This window comes from Erpetoichthys calabaricus, chromosome 4 (genome assembly GCF_900747795.2).
Source record: "Erpetoichthys calabaricus chromosome 4, fErpCal1.3, whole genome shotgun sequence".
Classification (NCBI taxonomy): domain Eukaryota; kingdom Metazoa; phylum Chordata; class Cladistia; order Polypteriformes; family Polypteridae; genus Erpetoichthys; species Erpetoichthys calabaricus.
Window position 1 is genome coordinate 11,310,348 of NC_041397.2, and position 19,025 is coordinate 11,329,372.

The 19,025-nt window shown below is 35.6% G+C and overlaps 1 protein-coding gene across 2 annotated transcripts in view; it reads right to left on the bottom strand.

Moving 5' to 3' along the window:
* Positions 1–19,025, bottom strand: part of col4a1 (collagen, type IV, alpha 1) — a 273,407-nt gene that overhangs the window by 63,639 nt on the left and 190,743 nt on the right. The window contains exons 26-33 of one of the 2 annotated variants that reach the window (XM_028799211.2): positions 18,242–18,410; positions 16,134–16,226; positions 15,336–15,440; positions 15,082–15,179; positions 9,272–9,422; positions 4,805–4,918; positions 503–670; positions 84–173 (exon numbers count right to left, since the gene is read on the bottom strand). In XM_028799211.2, the coding sequence (XP_028655044.1) occupies positions 84–173; positions 503–670; positions 4,805–4,918; positions 9,272–9,422; positions 15,082–15,179; positions 15,336–15,440; positions 16,134–16,226; positions 18,242–18,410 (988 nt within the window). The remainder of the gene's footprint in view (positions 1–83; positions 174–502; positions 671–4,804; positions 4,919–9,271; positions 9,423–15,081; positions 15,180–15,335; positions 15,441–16,133; positions 16,227–18,241; positions 18,411–19,025) is intronic. The other variant, XM_051926307.1, reaches the window with a different exon arrangement.

Below are 19,025 nucleotides of genomic sequence, written 5' to 3' on the forward strand. Positions count from 1 at the left end.
TGTTGTAAAAGGACAGGTTTCATACACAAGCAAAATGATTTTGTTGCATTTTAGTACAATAGCTGCCAAAACAGATCTCCTACCTCTTTGTCCTGGAGCACCTGGATCACCAGTAAATCCTGGGACACCATTTTTACCTGGCATTCCCATATCTCCCATGTCTCCTTTGAGCCCTTTCAGCAAAACCCAAAAATGTAATTAGTAATGCTTATAGAAAATAAAATTATTATATCATTATACTTTATTCTAAATCACATCACCAGCTGTAACATATCTGCTGTCTCACAGTCTATATATCAAATATTTTCTTGTCAACTGTATTTTTGTATTTTCATTATTTATTGTTTTGAAATTTTCTTTACAATACATAAATTAATAGAGCAATACAATGTTACAATGGTAAAACTCCACTTAACATTTATTGCATACTTAATTGTATTTCTTGCCAAATAGGGTCAAGTTCATTACCATTCAATTTGACTGTGGAACATGTGTTTCTCACCTGAACTTCCAGGTTGACCTTCTCTACCTGGAGCACCTTGCAATCCAGGAAGACCCTGATATCCAGGTGGTCCGGGGATCCCTTGTACTCCTTTTTCACCTGGTGGTCCTGGCATTTCAAGACCAGGTAAACCTGGTAAGCCAGCGTTACCTTTTGGGCCTTGGTGTCCTGTATGGCATAAGTAAACATGTTGTTAGTTACACTAAATACGTACAGTATAATCCAAGGCAATGACTTCAGAAACCAGGGATTCAATCAATACTGGTGATTCACCATGAAATTAATTACAAGTCTGTACCTTATAGACAGGTACAACCAGTATGATTACAGTGTGTCACAACATTCAGCAGGGCTTTATGACTTTAAGGTTTATAATATTCTGTCATTTTTACTTTATCTTATATGAAGTATAGGGAAAGTATTGTAATCGTTCAAAAGATTCAATTTCAAAATTTTGACGAATCTTGACGTTTTAGACCTCCCCAAGTCCGAAAATACCATTTTTGGAATTATGTCTGTGTGTCTGCACAACTACAGTACATCATCAACCTAGTACCCTGAGTTTTAAATCCTATACTCTGTCATAATCTTGGTTGAGTTTACACACTCCTAGTGTCTTTGATGAAGATTTAAAGGAGAAGACAATGAAATAGAAAGCTGGCATGCAAGTGAAATCACTAAAAAGGAATCCATGATAGAGTATGCAGAACAGTGGAGGTGAAGTGGCAGGAAACATGGAAGAGAGAAGGGCATCACCATACAAGAGACAGAGAAAGACCCTGCCATACAAATCTGTTAAGATTTTTAGAAAAGGGAGCTGGATCAGAAGACAAACGCAGCACATTCGGCATGGTACTGAACTAAAGGCTAACCATGAAACTTGAACCCACTAGAAGCAGGTGGAAGCAAAGGATTCAGATAAGAGGATGTTCCACATAATTTAAAGTCGTCAGGAATCTGTCATAATATTGCTACTTTGTAATAAATATTATAAAGATATTGATTCTGCAATACGGAGTAAATATGTGACATTTGCAGTTAACATTATCATTGGAAGGATAGCACATACTGAGGAAGCAGCAGAAATAACAGAACGAGATAATGTACATTCTTCAGAACTTTCATATAAAAACAGGAAAAGTGTTACATTCACATAAAAGCAACATGTACCAAATGCCAAATAAATTTCACAGTACACTCAACAACTTACAGTGACATAAAGGAAGCAAACCATGGAGAACAATTTAGATGTGTCCGTTGATAAAACATTCTCATTTTTCAATGAAATCAAATAAATCAAATCAAATAAAATCACATAAAAAGGCAAATAAAATTATAGTCTCTAAACTCTGTGTCCCTGACATAGAAACAACTAGTACAGTAAAAGGTGGACAGATGCATTTTTAGTGACCTCATAAAATGTTCACTATAAATGAAGATTTTCTGTTCTAACCGTAATATGGTAACAAGACTGAATTTGAAGCATAATATGAAGTTGTAATGATCATGCAACTTACTAAAAATTAGGTTCACTAGAAGAAGAGAATTGTATATAAACTAAAGAGAGTGGGTTGTTTTTTAAAAGCCTTAAACCAGTGAGAAAAGACTTACACTGGTGAGAAGAGCCTGTGAGACTCTTACTGAATTTATCGAAAAGAATACAAAATAGTTACACTGCAGACCTCCACTGCTGTATTCTATTGAGGAGCCAATCAAATTGGACACATTGGACCACCAGTCATATTATGTGATATACCCAGTCATTTTTGTCTTTCACAACATATCAATTTCAAGGCATACCTTGAGCTTCGTTTTTATAAAACATCTTTACATTATGGTTAAGGTTAGGGTTGTGGAAGGATTATCCTCAAGACTAACGATGAGTATTACGTAGGTGTATCCTGTAGTAAGCATCTCATGTAGTGCTGCAGGCCATAGCCAGACCACACTGAGTTTTTGCTGTGTAATATCATGTGACAAAAACATGCAATCTGATTGTCTGTTCACCGGATCCCCTGAATTGCAGAACTCTGAAGGTCTATAGCTAAACCCTTCTCAAAAAATCATGCATGCAGTCTTGAGTGAGAATCTGTATATTTTCTTACCATCTGGTAGCGAGTATGGAGCAAGATTTTTGAACATTACATAGAAAATGAACAAGTACATAAATAGAAGAAATGTACTGCGACACATGGCAATAAATAAGTAAAAAGACAATATGTGAGCGTAGATAATTAAATGTGTCATAAAATATACTTTTTATTTCTTTTTTCTTCGTGTATTTACTTAATTATTTATTCATTTATTTATATCAGTGATACCACACACAAAAATCTAGCTGGTGCCTTACAGTATTCACCGAAAATACGTGACAGCATCACTATAGTTCAACTAGTTTGTTTTTTTTTGATACCATCTAATTGCTCCACCTCCAAGGAAACAGAAACTCGCTTAGCAGCTAATACACAAGTGAGGCCAGCACGTCAGCAAAACGAAACATCCGAAGAAAGAGACAGTCGCTTAGCCGCTAATACAGAAGCGATTTGAGAATGTCAGCAAAACGAATCCTTCTAGGAGAGAGATGCCCAGAGTAGTTCCTTTCAATTACCTGACATCTCTACATTTCAATTTTTTTCTGACAATTTCAATAGTTTCTAGGATCCCGGGCTTTTTACAGTATGGGCTTACATGCTAGTAATGAATAATATGTCATTTTTATGCAATGCACCATCTCATTGACATTGTTTGAATACTGATAAGTAAGGTATTACGGGACTTTTCCACTTCAATCACTACTACATAAGAAACATAAGAAATCTGACAAATGAGAGGAGACCATTCAGTCCTTCAAGCTCATTTGTTTACCATAAAGCTAAGCTGTTCCAACAGACTACAGACATTGCATGCTCCCTGTATAGTTATCTTTGCAACATCTTCCTTTTTTCACTTCATTATTTATTTATTTATTTTTTACAATATGTTGCAGGTGTCAGTATAATCACTACACGTTTTTTTTTTTGCTTTCTTTTCATTTTTCGTGCTTTTGGATTTCCATCAAAATGCTGGGTTTTAACTTCCTTGTGCATACTGATATTTCAATTGCCCTTGTTACTTTATCATTTAATTTGTACGGCTTCATATCTCGTTCCTAAACTGCTACTTTAATCAAAACTTTATGCAACCATGCATCTTATAGGGGAGTTTTTATGAAACATGATTTTGTTTCACAGGTGTGAGGTTCTCACTTCTCACCAACTCTCTTGCAAGCCTTGGAGAAACTGATCAAAGAGCTGGTGAGAAACTAGTGAAAAGAACACTAGTGAAATGCTCACCATTTGTTATTGAGAAACTTGCCCCAATGTACTGTATAACTCTGACAGACTAAAGAGTGCTTACCTATAGTAAATATAACATGAAATAATACATGTAACATAACATATTTAATTTGAACTTATTAGTAAGTCTTTGCTTTATATATCGCCAATAACAGGATAAACCATCACAATGTGCTTTAATTAGTAAAAAAACATTACAATATAAGCAAGAGTGTTTGGTGGAATCAAAATTATTGTCATAACAAAAACTACAGCAAAGACGAAAACTATTCATAAAAAAACATCTTCAGAAATGAAATTAACAAAACTCAGATAAAAACTAAAACTATATGAAACAATTACAGCAGCTAAAAGATTGACTGAAGTAAAATAAATAATATAAATAATAATAATAAAATAATAAATTACAAAAAACACTTTTTTGGTTTTGTCATGGCCACACAGGCAACTAAAATTAATCAAAACATGTTATTTCTTATTTGTTTTTCAAAGAAATACTGCTGCAGCTAGACTGGCTGATCGAATCCACCTTAACATCTTTACAAATATCGCTAAGACAACTCGTCCATTCCCAAGTTTACTCATCTCTAATGAACTCCAGCTAGTGACGGCAAAGTGTTTGTAGCAGTAGGTCGAGCTGAATATGGGCTGTCAGAATGAAAACTGTTTGAAGAAGAAAGCAATTTATTCTTTTTATAATAAAAACATTTCTTCAGAAATAACTGCAAGCCAGAGTCCCACTGTAGTGATAGTGACTGAATTGGAAATGATGATTTTACTCAACCAGTAAATTATGACACCACTTCTGAATGTGTGTGATATCACAATAAATGTTTTGCAAGGTAGAATTATCAGATACAGATGACACTGTAGCAGTCAATTGACTTCCCTAGAGAGAGAGAAATTGGTCTGGACACACATTTATGTACAATCACTAATAGAAACATTTGTGATTTGGCAAACTTACCAATGGGGCCAGGTACGCCAGGTTCACCCTGAGGACCAGGTAGGCCAGGCTCACCTATCCCAGCAAGACCAGGGGGTCCAGGAGGCCCCTGGGGTCCAGGAAACCCAAGATCACCTGAAATAAAAATGAAAAAAGGTAAACTTAAATAGTTTTCAGGTGTATATATCACAGCCACACAAGCAAAATTCAGAGGTATTTATATTATATAAAATATATCTTTTTAATAGAAGGTTTCTTATATCAAAAATCACTATTAATTTACATTAAACAATATATCGTACATGAGGAAAAATCATCAAGTTGAAAGTAGAACAAAGGCAAGAATATGTGGAATGGAGTATCAAACTATTATTGCTGGAAGAAAGATCACACACAGAATGAATAATTTTAATAGTAACATGCAAAATTAGGTCTAGATTTACTGTTGTGTAATAATCGTGATAGACTTTAGGTGGTAGTAGTGATCAAATTATTAAGCTATAGTGATCATAATATAGTATATTTCATAGTGTTTTGAGAGAGTAATCTATTCAAAAACTAAAATTTTAAATGTATTTGCAAATGTGATAAAGTCTAAAAAAGATTAATTGGGACACAATTTTAAATGTGGAGACAGTTAAGGAACCGTGGAGCAATATTTTACATAAAGGTTTAGTTCAATTCACTCCAAAAATTAGAAAAAGTAAATATTTAAGAGATCTTCTCAGTGGACAAATAAGGAAGTAAAAAAAAAAGTTGTATAATGCATACAAGACAACTCCACTACTAACCTTTGGGCTTATGAGAGCATGACAATAACAATTAAAAATGACATTAAGGGCACTTAGAAATAAATATTGCAGAAAATCCAAAAAGATGGCATAAAGAGATAATTCTTTCAGTATTTTAATAGTAAAAGATTGGCCAAGTAGAAAGTGAAGGCATTAGGAACACTAAGGTTGAATTAAAACATAAAGACTGTGAAATACTGAATGCTCTAAATTCTTATTTTTCTGAAGATTTCACATGTGAAGAAGATGATAACCACCCAGCAGTTAGAGTATTAAGGAGGCACTCGGGGATTTGGAAAATGATTGAGAGAGATGTGCTGCTTAGAATAAAAAGGCTAAAACCAAATACACCTCTGGGACCAGGTAACACATATCCTATAGTACTTAAGTGGGTTAGTGAGTACATGCATATAAGAAGCCTGGCCAAGGAGCGGAGAACATTCTTTCCATCAAGCTTAATACAAAGCCAATAACCCTGACACATATTTTTCAAAATTACTGCACACTGGGGAAATATCTACTGATTTGAAGCTGGAATATTTCTCATTATATAAAAAAGGAGTTTGGGACAATCCTAGTAACTACAGTATAGGCCAGTAAGCTTAACACACATCATAGGTAAAATAATAGAGGTAATTATGAAAATATTACATCACAGGTCAAGAACTGGTGTACTAATGATCAGTCAGCATTGGCTTAGACAGGGAAAATTGTTCTTCACTTCACAATCACAGAGGGGTATATGATATTATTTAGGCAGAACTTCAAAAAATTCTTTTAAAAGTACCACATGAGATGTATGTGTTCAAATTAAAATAAACGAGAGCTTCTGGCGAGGTATGAAGATGGGTGCAAAATTGGCCTAAACACAGGATGTTAATGCTATGAGGTACTTTTACAGAATTAAAGCATATTAAAGTAGTATCCTTTTAAAGTAGTATCCTTCAGGGATCAGAACTGGAACCACTGTATTTTTTTTAAATAAATAACCCTAACCCTAGATTAAAATGTAAAAAACAAGCTGGTTGAGTTTGTGGATGTTACTAAACTAGGTAGAATCTGAGATAGCCTAGAATCAACTGAAACTGATACAGTGTGACCTAGTCAACATTTAGACTTTGGTAAATTTGTGGAAGATGAAAACTGTTTTAAGTAAATGTAAGCTATTATACTTATGAAGTAAAAATATCAGATGTAATTGCACAATGTGAGGCATGAAACCTTATGAGAAAGACAGTTGACTCATAGTGGACTTGTCCCTACAGATGGAAACAAGTGAGGGGCAAATTTTAGTTTTCATTGACAAAGGGAAACCAAGTGTCACACACGTGCACATGGGAGGCAGCTAAAGGGCTTGAATGAGAGTACTGTAATTAAAGACAGGCAGAGGGTTTTTAAGTAATCAACAGAAGTTGGGACACCTGTGCAAATTATTTGCATCAACTTGCAAGTCTTAATTAACTTAATTACTGCAGAACAGTAATTATGCCATATAGCAAAAACAGTAATGTTCCCTGAAGGCGGCCCATTTGCAATATTCTGATATTTCCTTTTTTTAGATTATTGCTAACCTAAACTTTAAATTGAAACCTCTGGGAGTTTACTGCTTACCTTTTCATCATTTAGGTCATTCAATGCATTTCAGCTGAATAAATCTGAAGAAAACCTAGAAAAACTGAGGTGTTCTAAAACTTTTGACTGGTTAGTGTATTTACCCTTGGGGCAAGTAAAATTCTATCTATCTATCTATACTGCCATCACAACCTTCATCAGTCCACTACAAGCTTCCAGCTCCAGCCCCTCTGATGTCACTTCCGGGCCCAAGCCTATGGATGAAGACCCTTCCGGTTCCGACCCCTTTTGAGGTCATTTCCTATACTGGCCTTTAAAAGCCGCCACCTTTCCTCTTTCCCCTCAGTTCTGTTCAGGACTCTGATCTGTACACTTCAGTACATCAATTTATTCAATTTTGCAGCCAGGATACAATATATGGGTGGTTGCCAAAAACTTGATATGGCTCTTTGTCGAGTTTGTGACACAAGATACTTGCAATAAGATGCCAAATAGTGCTGCAGATAGTACTATATTGGGGACCTTCAAAACTTAACTTGTTATTTTGGAAAACTTAGGCAAACAGAAGTGACAAGCTTTGTTGTGCTGAAGAGCACATCTTCATTATAACTTTTCTATTGTTCAAATCAAATGAACAGAATTGGTAGGGCAATGAAACCAAAATCTTCACTGGAAATATATATAAACAAAGAAAGAACATATTAATTCTACACAGAACGCAATTTGACATATACAGTAGTTTTCAGGCATCCAGGAGGTGATAACACAACACAGCATTATAGCATTTTGGTTTTAACCCCTTACTTCAAATATATTTATATATGTTGTGATGATTTTGCACTGGAGAATGCATATCATTCTCCATTAACTGCATTTTCTGATTATCTTGCTCCAAGCTTCAATTATTAGATAGATAGATAGATAGATAGATAGATAGATAGATAGATAGATAGATAGATAGATAGATAGATAGATAGATAGATAGATAGATAGATAGATAGATAGTGTGGGATATGGCCGGCCTTTCATCCCGGCCAATACCCCCAGGCCGCCACATGGAGCCCTCCCTGCAGCATGGAGGTGCCCTGAAGACCAGCAGGGAATCCTGGACAATGGAGTTTTTATCCACAACCCTGCTGGATACCATGGGGGCCGCTAGAGAACGCTGCAGGGAGGAACAAGGAGTATTCGGAAGTGCGTCCTAAGCACATGGACAGAGGAAATGACGTGCTTCCGGGTTGAAGAAAATGAGTTTTTATCTGACCCGGAAGTGTTCCTAGTCACGTGGACAGAGAGAGCGAAACACTTCCGGGTCACGGACTATAAAAGACTGTGGTAGATACCAGATGACGAGGAAGGGTGGCAACGCGTCTGGGAGTGGAGGATTGTTTATTGATTATTGATTTATTGTATTGTAGTGTTTATGAGTATAGTGGAGTGGACGGTGCTTGGTGCACATAATTATTATAAAATAAGTAATTATTGGACTTTTACCTGGTGTCTGGCGTGGTGTCTGACGGTTCAAGGGAGCGATAGCGCCCCCTATCTGTCACAATAGATAGAACTTTATTTGTAGTGTACAAACCTGAAGTTCATCTCTTTTAAAGAGCTTATAGTTAGCAACAGTGCAGGGTTCTTGCACAACCTGGGGGAATGAAGTTTGCTTCTACATGAATGATCTTTGCTCTTTTTATTAATTTATTAATATGGGTAAAGTTAATAGAAAGCATAACGAAGTGGCTCCTGGATTTCTACAGCAGAATCTTGACTAATTCTGCAACATGTGAAACTCCAAACAAATTATGCAAGCTAGGAGTTAAGGGAAAAAAAGAACAATAGTAGTTTACTGTTGTGTTTGTCTCCATTAAAGATACAGATGACAATACATCTATATTAGTCAATTGTCAAAATAATAGTAAGCTATCATTTTTTTAAAACTTACTAGTATGTTATTAACATGTTGTACCAAGTAAATAACTTGACTGGTATGTCTCACATTAGAATTTCAGAGATAATGGTGTTGATTTATATTGTTGGTGTTAAAATGAATTACTCATAAACAGACAAAAAGAGGAATCTTAAAAGAAGTACCTTTATATAAATGATCAAAGCTTACAATACCTACCCTTAATACCCTGAAACCCTGGGAGACCAGTTATACCGTCTTTCCCTGGAAATCCAGGAAGTCCTTCACTTCCTTTTTCTCCTGGAAATCCTTGTGCTCCAGGGGAGCCTGGAAATCCTCTAGGTCCAGGAAGACCAACACCTGGTTCACCCTGAATAAAGCAGCACAGGTCAATTAATCAAAAAAATCAAACAAGGTTATGAAAGCATGTCTATATTTGTCTGGTACATACAACTTGAATAACAGGAACAAACTGCCTTGCTAGTTATATTTGTGTTTGGCTGATATTTGCCTTAAATTACAGACACAGTACACTAGACAGAAGCTTTTCAACCATTAAAAAAGTAGATCACAAACATTCATAAAAACAAGCTAAGCAAACTCAAAATAAAGCAAATGTCACTGCTGGACACAAAGTGTTCCTAGCTGAACTATTTGCACAGTGCTAGAAAACTTCTTCATACAGTACAGTGATATCTATGCACATGTGCAGGTATGAATGCAGGAAAAACTCTCGGAAAACACTCCATCATAACAATTGCAACCTCACTACCAGGAAACTGCAGTGGTGAAGTTTTAAAACAATAATATAGGGATGCATAGTGTGAAAAAGAGGGAATATTTTATTAGTAGTGTTATGGAAAAAAAAACAAAAACGAGATTGTCTGGAGAAAATATTTAAAAGAAGGTTTGAGAGAACAATATACCTAACTAAAAATAGTGTTTGAGTACAATAGACAAGTAAAGGTTGCCTGGAATGTCTGTGGCATTACAAAACTAAATTCTCTCTGCTGTCCTTTTGATTTATACATTTCACATCATAAACATGGCAGCTTTTCAGACGATTAACAGTTAACTTTCATGGTTGATTTGAGCTACCTCATAACTCCTTATAAGGATTTCATTTGTTTGTATTGCACTTTGCATCTGTGGATTTTTGCTTTAGTCTGGCATTGCTGCACATAATTTAGTTAATGATATCTCCTTATTCATGAGTGAGGTGTTGCTTAGTTATTTACCCAAACTTTACTTAAAAAATGAGAACTCTTTGTGAAGAAAAATAAAAGCAAAGTGTTTTGTTCACAATCTAGCTCTCTTGAATATAATTTCTATTTTTGCCTTATTATGAATTATTTTTTCGAAAATGACTGATCCTGCCTTTTTTATAGTTACAATGATAAAAGGAAATAAAACTACCAGAAATTTACTCTGTTCAAGAAAAACATCCTTGTTGCTCACACACTAACATGGATGATACCATGTGTTGTACTAATAGCTATTGTACAATGACATAAAAATCATGCTTCAACCATCAAGCAGAAACACATATGGATCAAAATATAGTTGAAATTAGATAAAAATGTGGATCAGGGGGAACATAACCAGGTTGACAATATTATTCGAGCAAAAGATGTCTCGCGATCAACCTAAGTTGGGTTAGCTTGGAGATACCCCCACCCTAAATAACATCATTGATAATTTGTGTGAAGAAAATGCAAGATTTTTCGCTGAATGGGCCAGCCCCTTAGGCAAATTGATACAATATATAGATATAACAGCCAATAAATGAAATAGTTAAGATCTATCCACAACTCACTCTGGTATTTTATGATATATGCCACAATGAAGGTCCCAGCAAAAAGGACTCTCTGCTTTATGTTATATCACATATAAGGTATTATTTTATTTTAAGATGATATAAAAAATTTTTCTCACAAAAATGTTGGAAAAATTTCAAAGTGTAACAAATTTATGAAAACCTTTGTACCTAAATACCAGCCAGAAAATATTTGTGTTTATTTGCTCAATATTTGTATTGAGATCATCATTCACACAACCAATTGTATTCTTAACCATTACAGTAAAAAAATCTCTTCAAAGAAAATTCTTATAATTCTACTAATCTCTTCTCTCTGTCTTCCAATTATAATACAAACCACATCAAAGTCTACTCAGAACCACAGTTAAGATTGTTGTTATTTCAAATGTAAGAAAAATAACTTCATTGCTAGCATTTACTATATTTTAAAATTTTTTAATATTCTTGTACTGTATTTGCTTTGAATTTTAAGGTTGTGTTAAAGAAAAAAAATGCAATGTTTTGTCAAACTTAACACATTTTCCATTACTTATGAAGAAAAAAAGAATTCCACTATAAGTCATTTTATTGTAAGTCAAACTTTTTTTGGTATGGAGTGGCACCAAAAACAATGGTGCATAGACTGCAGGTTAAAAATTACACTGATAAAAAAATATGTTCCAAATGTGAAAATATTATACATTTATATTAATTAAAATGGCAAACGTATAATGTAAATTACTGGCATTTTTGATTTTCTGCTGCACTTTTCCTCAGGAACATCTCTCTTAAAAGAGACTCCAGCTTCAGTCAGCCAGCATCCTTGGACTCCCCTTGAATCTGCAACACTCTTCCATGGTGGAAATGTTTTAATGAAATCAATCTTTATGTCTATCACACAATGCACCAGGGTATAAGGGAAAAAGTCTAAGTGCAAGTTCAAGAAATTAATCTTTAATGATCTGTTGCAATTTATTATCTGGTATGACTTGAAAGGGCACTCACTATTTCGGGATAATTTTGAATCTTACACTTTTCCAAATGGTATACACAGGCACTTTTGAAGCTCTGTCAACTTCATTCAGCTATTCTTCATATCTCTCATCTTTTAACACTACTCTGATCTAAAGACCTATAATATGCTTTCCTTAATCTTGGCATCACTAATCTGGGGAAATGTATTTCTCAAGTACATGAATCCCATTTGTTTTATACATTGCTTTAACAAAACTTTTCATAGGTCCAAGTTTGTTATGCAGAGGAGAAAGATCAATTTGAAGATCAAAAAGCGGACTGTTTACCACCTTTTTCTTTCCTGGAACAATCAAGGCACATTTTGGACACTCTTTCTTTGCTATATGGTGGCAAGACATGGATGCTATCCAGTGATCTGACATGAAGACTGGACTCCTTTGGTACTGTGTCTCTTCTGAGAATCTTTGGGTACCGCTGGTTTGATTTTGTTTTGCTCATGGAGTTCCGAATGAGGCTCATTACCTGCATTGTGAGGGAGTGTCAGTTATGGCACTACGGGCTATATTGCTGAGGACCCGAGTGCCTGGACCAGGCCAAGGGGACGCCCATGTAACACCTGGCTGTGGGAGATAGAGGGTCATTTCTGGAGGTTAGGATTGGACCGCGTGACTGCTTGGGGGGTTGCCAACCAGGATTCTGAACTGTTTTGACATGTGGTGGGTGCGGCAATGCGCTGTACAAGTGCATGCTCCCCAACCCTGACCTTTCTAAACATAATGGTTCTTCTTGTCGCCACTGTTCCACTCACATGACAAAGAACAGTGTTTGGTGTAAGCCAAGCAAAAGTGCAATGACCCTTAGATCTCTCTATAGATATTCCACCTATATTACAAATACTAGTCTCACTGAGTGTCACATTTCTGAACCAATCCAATGCCTCAATAAAGGCAGCACTCAAAGTAGGGGCAGGGATTTTGAATTGCAAGTATCAGAGGTGCTGTAGTTAACCTGCTCTGACTGACAGCATCTGAAACATCTACAGTTGAAATATTAGACATACAGTATAAATGTGTGTCCTGTGTGTAGAGAGCACAATGCACATTTTAAAAATAAACATGATATAATGCAGGGGAAAATTTTCTGTAGCATGAGATTATATATTTACATTCGGTAGCATCAATGCATGAATGGTAAACATTAATGATATGTTATCGCAGGTGCTGTGTGTGCTCTCTTTTGTTCGGTTACAATGATAGTGTAGGAGTCAAAGTAGGCTTGAAAGTAATGACAGTTATACTGATGAAAATATGAACTACAAAATATGCATTTGAAGTAAACAATGTGTCACACTCCTTCAAAAGAACTGCAAAGAGCCACAGGTATTGCAGACTTCAGTACTCAATGAATGAAAATTAAAAAATCTGCCTAGCAATACCAGTAGATGCAAAGATGAGGCCTCACAACATCCACCATCTGACTGTACGTCTAAATGAAAAACTAAAGAAATTTAACATTACTGTCTAATTGGAAATGCAAACATGTCATGCCAAAACAGCAGCAACGTTTTAACATGTTGTATATCCATAAACCACAATGCTTATCTGAACTAAATTTGCTGTTGTTATGTCATATAGTGAAGCAATAGTTAAAATGACAGACAGCCATCGTAGCAGACAGAAGAACTGTAGTAGTCTATGTGTGTGTGTCTGTCTATCTCCACTGTCACAACACTCATTATAACGTGCAAATTAATTATTAAGCTTCAGTTACCTTGTGCTACTGAGCTCCAGAATCGATAACAGCATTTTTAGCTTTTAATTTTCTCTCAGCATTAATTCTTTTGTTCAGTATCTTTTGTTCTCTTCCTGAAACCCCAGTGGCGATTTAAATCGCCCAGACTGGAGAAATTGGGGGCAGGTGAAAAAGCCCTGTGGGTGTAGCCTTTGCAGCACAGGATTTCTCCATTATTCACTACACACTTTTTAATGGGTAGTCCTCAAATGTGTATTGTCATTTGAGAATCATGTTGGGCCCACGCAAGACTATTTTGATACTGAATGTTTTCAGGTTCTCATACAACTCTTTCTTGATAGTAGCATCTGCTATAAGTAAAGAGTGGATATTTTTTCTGCTATGGACAATGACAGCTTTCAAGCTGACTATTGAGAAATCAATTATCATGTGCCACTCATCCTCATTGTTTTGTTTTAATGTAGTAGTGATTAATATTTTAGAATATATAAAAATATTTAAAATATATATGATGAAAATATAAAGGTCTAAAAATAACACTAAGATTGAGTGAAAAAATCTAACTTCAAATTTGGATTTCGCATAATAAAGTATGCTTAGAATGGCCACCATAATCTTTGGGACAAAATTGTTGTTCATCAGTTTTATTTTCTGAAATCATCAGCTTGGACTAGCAGGCTGATGTACATGTTCAGTTAAGACCATCATTCTTATAAATAAGAACAAAAAATAAGAGCTCTACTAGACAGAATCTTGGTTAGAATATATCTCCACCATTTGATAAAAGTGTAATTTTTTTCCCTACCACTTTCTTAAAATTAACATTTTAACATTGATAACTAGCAAACAACCTCACCATTTTTTACAAAAGCACCCTGTTGTTCCCTTAAGTATCCCTATAAAAGGTGTAGCATGTGTTAGAAGTAGCTTGACGTCAACCAATAAATAACAAAATAGCAAATATCTGCTTACAATAAAGCAACAATAGTTTTTCTCCAAAATCTCCAAGTGGAACAACTTAGAGATGAAGTGCAAAAAGGAGCCTTTATGGTGCATGCTAACCACTAATTTCAAATGCAAATTATTTCTCTGAAAGCAGCATTAAGTGGAAAAGTGAAATTAAAAGGCACGAACCTTCTAAATGAACTATCAATCAACAGTGATGGGTCTGAATGTACTGTATTTTTGTTTTTCTGGCATTTTCTGAGAGAAAATTGAAAGCCATTTAAATGGCATCACAACTTCCTCATTTTCGTTAAGCTGTTAAATTAGCATCTCTGCCTGATACACTAAGCATCAAAACAAACTGCTTTAGAACAATGATCAAAATCTCAGCTGTTTGTCTACAGTTATGTTAGTTTTACTCATGTACATAAGAAAATGTTAGTAGGTACAATAGCACTTTTTCTTTAATATGAGACACTTGACTGTAACATCTAAGTAACTATAGCAATGACCAAAACATGACCAACAGGTACAATGCTTAAGGGCCCATTTAGGTTACCTTTTGCCCAGGTAGACCTGACCTTCCTGGTACACCTTCCAGACCGGGCTGTCCTTGAACACCCGGCTGTCCAGGAGTCCCTGGCATGCCTTGATGACCTAGGGTTAAAGTACATATACAGTATGAAGTGTGAACATAAAGGCTGAAGCTCACTCTCCTTAAAGAGAAATCATAACAATCTTCAAAAAGCACTGTTACTAAACAATCGAGTCACTCTTTCCAGTCTGTTCAACTAAAATGAAGCTTCTTCTTACCTTTCGGGCCAGGTTCACCTGGAAACCCTATTCCTGGGAAACCTTGGTCACCTTTAAGTCCTGGAGATCCTGGATTGCCAGGGAATCCCGGAGGGCCAACATCACCTGATGACAAAAGTTTAATATGGTGAAACTGCTCAGTAAAGGATACAACAAGGAAAATTATTTTTCTTGAATAAATTATGGTAAAAAGAAGGAAAGGATTTGTAATTGAATGCCAGTTTAGAACTGAAGCTTCAATAACAGAAGGGTTTAATTCTAGCTCTCGGTCAAAACCATGCTGCCAGATTGAATGGCAACAATGAACTAACTCAGTGTGCTGCACAACTTACTGAGTTCCTGCATTGTGTCCACTGCTGTTTGGATCAGCTCCAGCATCCCCTACAGGGATTATGCAGGCATGGAAAGTGGATGGAAAGAAAGAGTAGTTTAAGACAAAGCCTGCCTCAAACTCTTACTTTACAGTCATAAAAACTTTGCAGGATCAACTTCCTCTTTACAAACCTCATTATATTCAGACAACGTAGCTCTTTGAATTTTATTCTTAAAAAAATGTGACTTATCTAGGATTGAAAAATCATGCCAGCTAGAATATGCTTCAGTTATCTTTCATTCTTTTAATAATTCGGTCCATTGCCCCCAGTTGTAATTATAAATTTCTGACTTATTGATTGTTACTGATTGCTTTTAATTCATACGTAGCAAGGGATATCCTGCTACATTAATTCATAATATCTCTTAACTGCAGAGCTGAGATTCCCATGCTTCTGCTGCAGCCCCACGTCACTCATATCTCACCTGGCAGGCCTTGTATTCCTGGGGTTCCAGGTGATCCAGGAAGTCCTCTAGGTCCAGGCATAGGAACAGTTTCACCACGTTCACCCTTAGATCCTAGTAATACCAAAGAGTGAAGATGTTCATTAAAATGTTTATATTCTCTGCAATAATCAAAAGTATGTGGGGATGCTCCACATCCAAATGTAAGTGGTTTCCAATTATAATACTCATAGGATGCCATCAGGAGGGCGATGGGAACCAAGTTGGCTTCAGAGTTTGTCTGAATGCATAGAAAATGTACTGTAATATATTATGGTTTGACAGTAGAAACTACACAACCACAAGACATGCTGCATGTTAGTCTTAATAACTATAAATTTATAAAAGAAGCAGTAGTACCAAACTTTCCGGAACAAATCCAAATAGCTACAAACAGCTAAATTAAAGCACCTTATTTTTACATCCAAAAGTGTGGTATTAATTTTATTCTGAACTTCACCAAGTGTCATCTTTGTTACTACAGATTTAATGCATACAGTACTAGAAACAACAAATATTTGACCTGTGGTTAGTAATGTCACCATCCCTCTTGCATATTGCAAATGGCAACTAGAGGTTGACATCAGAATGGACATCCAGCATTAAAAATGTCTGTTCCATTACCACCTTTGATGATGGGATGATACAAACATGACAAACACAGAGAATAGATGGGACACAGCCCAAAGTACTCCTCATTCATTGCCATTTGTTTATGTCAATTAGGAAATTAGGGAAACTAAGCTAATCCACAGACAAAGAAACCCAATTTAAATTATCTAAGACCTGCTGAACTACGGGGAGTCCGTTTTTGTGGCATGGGAGATTAAGAAGTGGCAGTAAGAAAGAGCTGTGAAGGAGAGCATAATTTTTTTGCAATCAGAAATATTGGGAGTATGATGGAAAAATCAGGTGATTTTTGTGGAAGGTCTAAACAGAATGACAGTAGATGTGTGCTGCATACAGGAGACAAAACGTAAGGATAAGGGTATAAGAATGTTTAGTGGAAGTAGTAGGGATTGTTATGAATTTCAAAACTGCTCAACACACCTAGAGAAACTCGTAAATTGTTTTAACATAAATAAAAAATTCCAAACAAAAATCCAAAACCTTCAAAATATACAAAAAAATCTAAATTTTAAAAAAGAATGGCCTTCAAAGAAATACAATGAAAGGTAAAAAAATTAAAAAGAAAGCTAAAAAACAACTGAAGGAACATGCAATCCAACAAAAACACTTTCACATTTTCTAAAATAATTAGAGAAAAGCCAAGCAAAATGACAAATACTTGGCTTTTCTCTACATTCATAATGGCTAACACAGTACAACACCCTAGTACTAAAATAATTAAAAACCTAAAATCTCAACACCATGAGATGAAACAATTAAAAAAAATCAATGAACTTACAAAAAAGGATTCACAAAGGGAAGATGAAGAATGCTTGCTAGAAGGTTGGATACTGCTATAGAACACAGGCTATATTAACAGGTGCCTTAAAGGAATACTCAAACCGAAAATGACAATCCTTTCATCTGTTACTTATTCTGTGTTATTTGTAGTAATGGTCAAGAAAAATATTTAATGTTATGTTTTTATGGAGAATAGATAACAAAATACTTTGCACAAAAATGGCTGTTGAATCTGTGATGATGATAATGGTATTAATGAACTACTGTAATGTCCTGACCAGTCACATCCTGACCACTTGCTTACTGCAAGGACATATAAAGACTGTTCAGTCATTGGTCCTGAATGAAGTATAGTTTGCTCCTTATATAAAACCAATTATCTGATCATAAGTGTTGACAGCATTTATAAGAACTAGAATGTCAGAAAGGAAAGTCATAAAAATAAACAAACCAAAGACACTTTTATGGGATACGTATTAAGTATTGTAATTTTCTAAAGCACTTTGAGCTGCATTCCATATATGAAATGTACTATATAATTAAAAGAGTGCCTGCAATGGCCAGTGCTACACACTCAATGCAACTTAAATCAAGTATGCATGGCTAATAATGCTGTTAATAATACTTCTACAGAGTAATCTCAGAAATTCTCAGAGGCTAAATAATTGTGGTTATCTCACCAGGTGTGCCAGGTAAGCCAGGTCTTCCAGGTACACCTTGATTTCCTTTTTCCCCAGGCACGCCAGGCAAAGTGTGTCCTGGAAGACCAGGAGGACCCCTCTCTCCTTTAATTCCTTTAAAACCTGGTTCTCCATCTGAACCTCGATCTCCTTTGAATCCAATAGTGGCCTAGGTGTAAGAGAAGAAACAGTTCTTTAAACACTGTGCAATATTTTTAAAAATCATTTTTACTCTCTGGGAAACACAATGGTTCAGATATCTCTGGGGGCTCACAAGTTAATTTCTGCCTGAGTTAGTTTTTGAGGAATTGGCACGTTCTACCTGTATTTACATGGGTTTTCTCCAATAGTTCAAAGGCACATAGTTTGACCAATTAGCAAGTCTGTGATCCAGAAAAAGTGAGTAGGAGGAAATGTATGCTATGCTGCAACATAACTGGTATTCCAGACTTAGGGTTTTTGTAGAGCTATCTAAATTTGGAATTTTGACTTGCATAACTGATGTAAATGTTTTTCACATTTTCCATGCATCCATACATTTACTGAACACACAATCCAGTTTTAGCATTGTAGCATGTCACTCACCCAGCAAACTTAGGCTCAACATGTGAGCCAACTCAGGACTGTTAAAAGGAACACTCATGCACACACTTACATGTGCTAATTTTCAAACAATTAAGCATGATCAATTTTTTTAATATTCATGTTTTTGGGATGTGAAAGAAAAAACAGAATACCCAAAGAAAACCCAAACTCCACACTGACAGTAACTTGGCTTGGATTT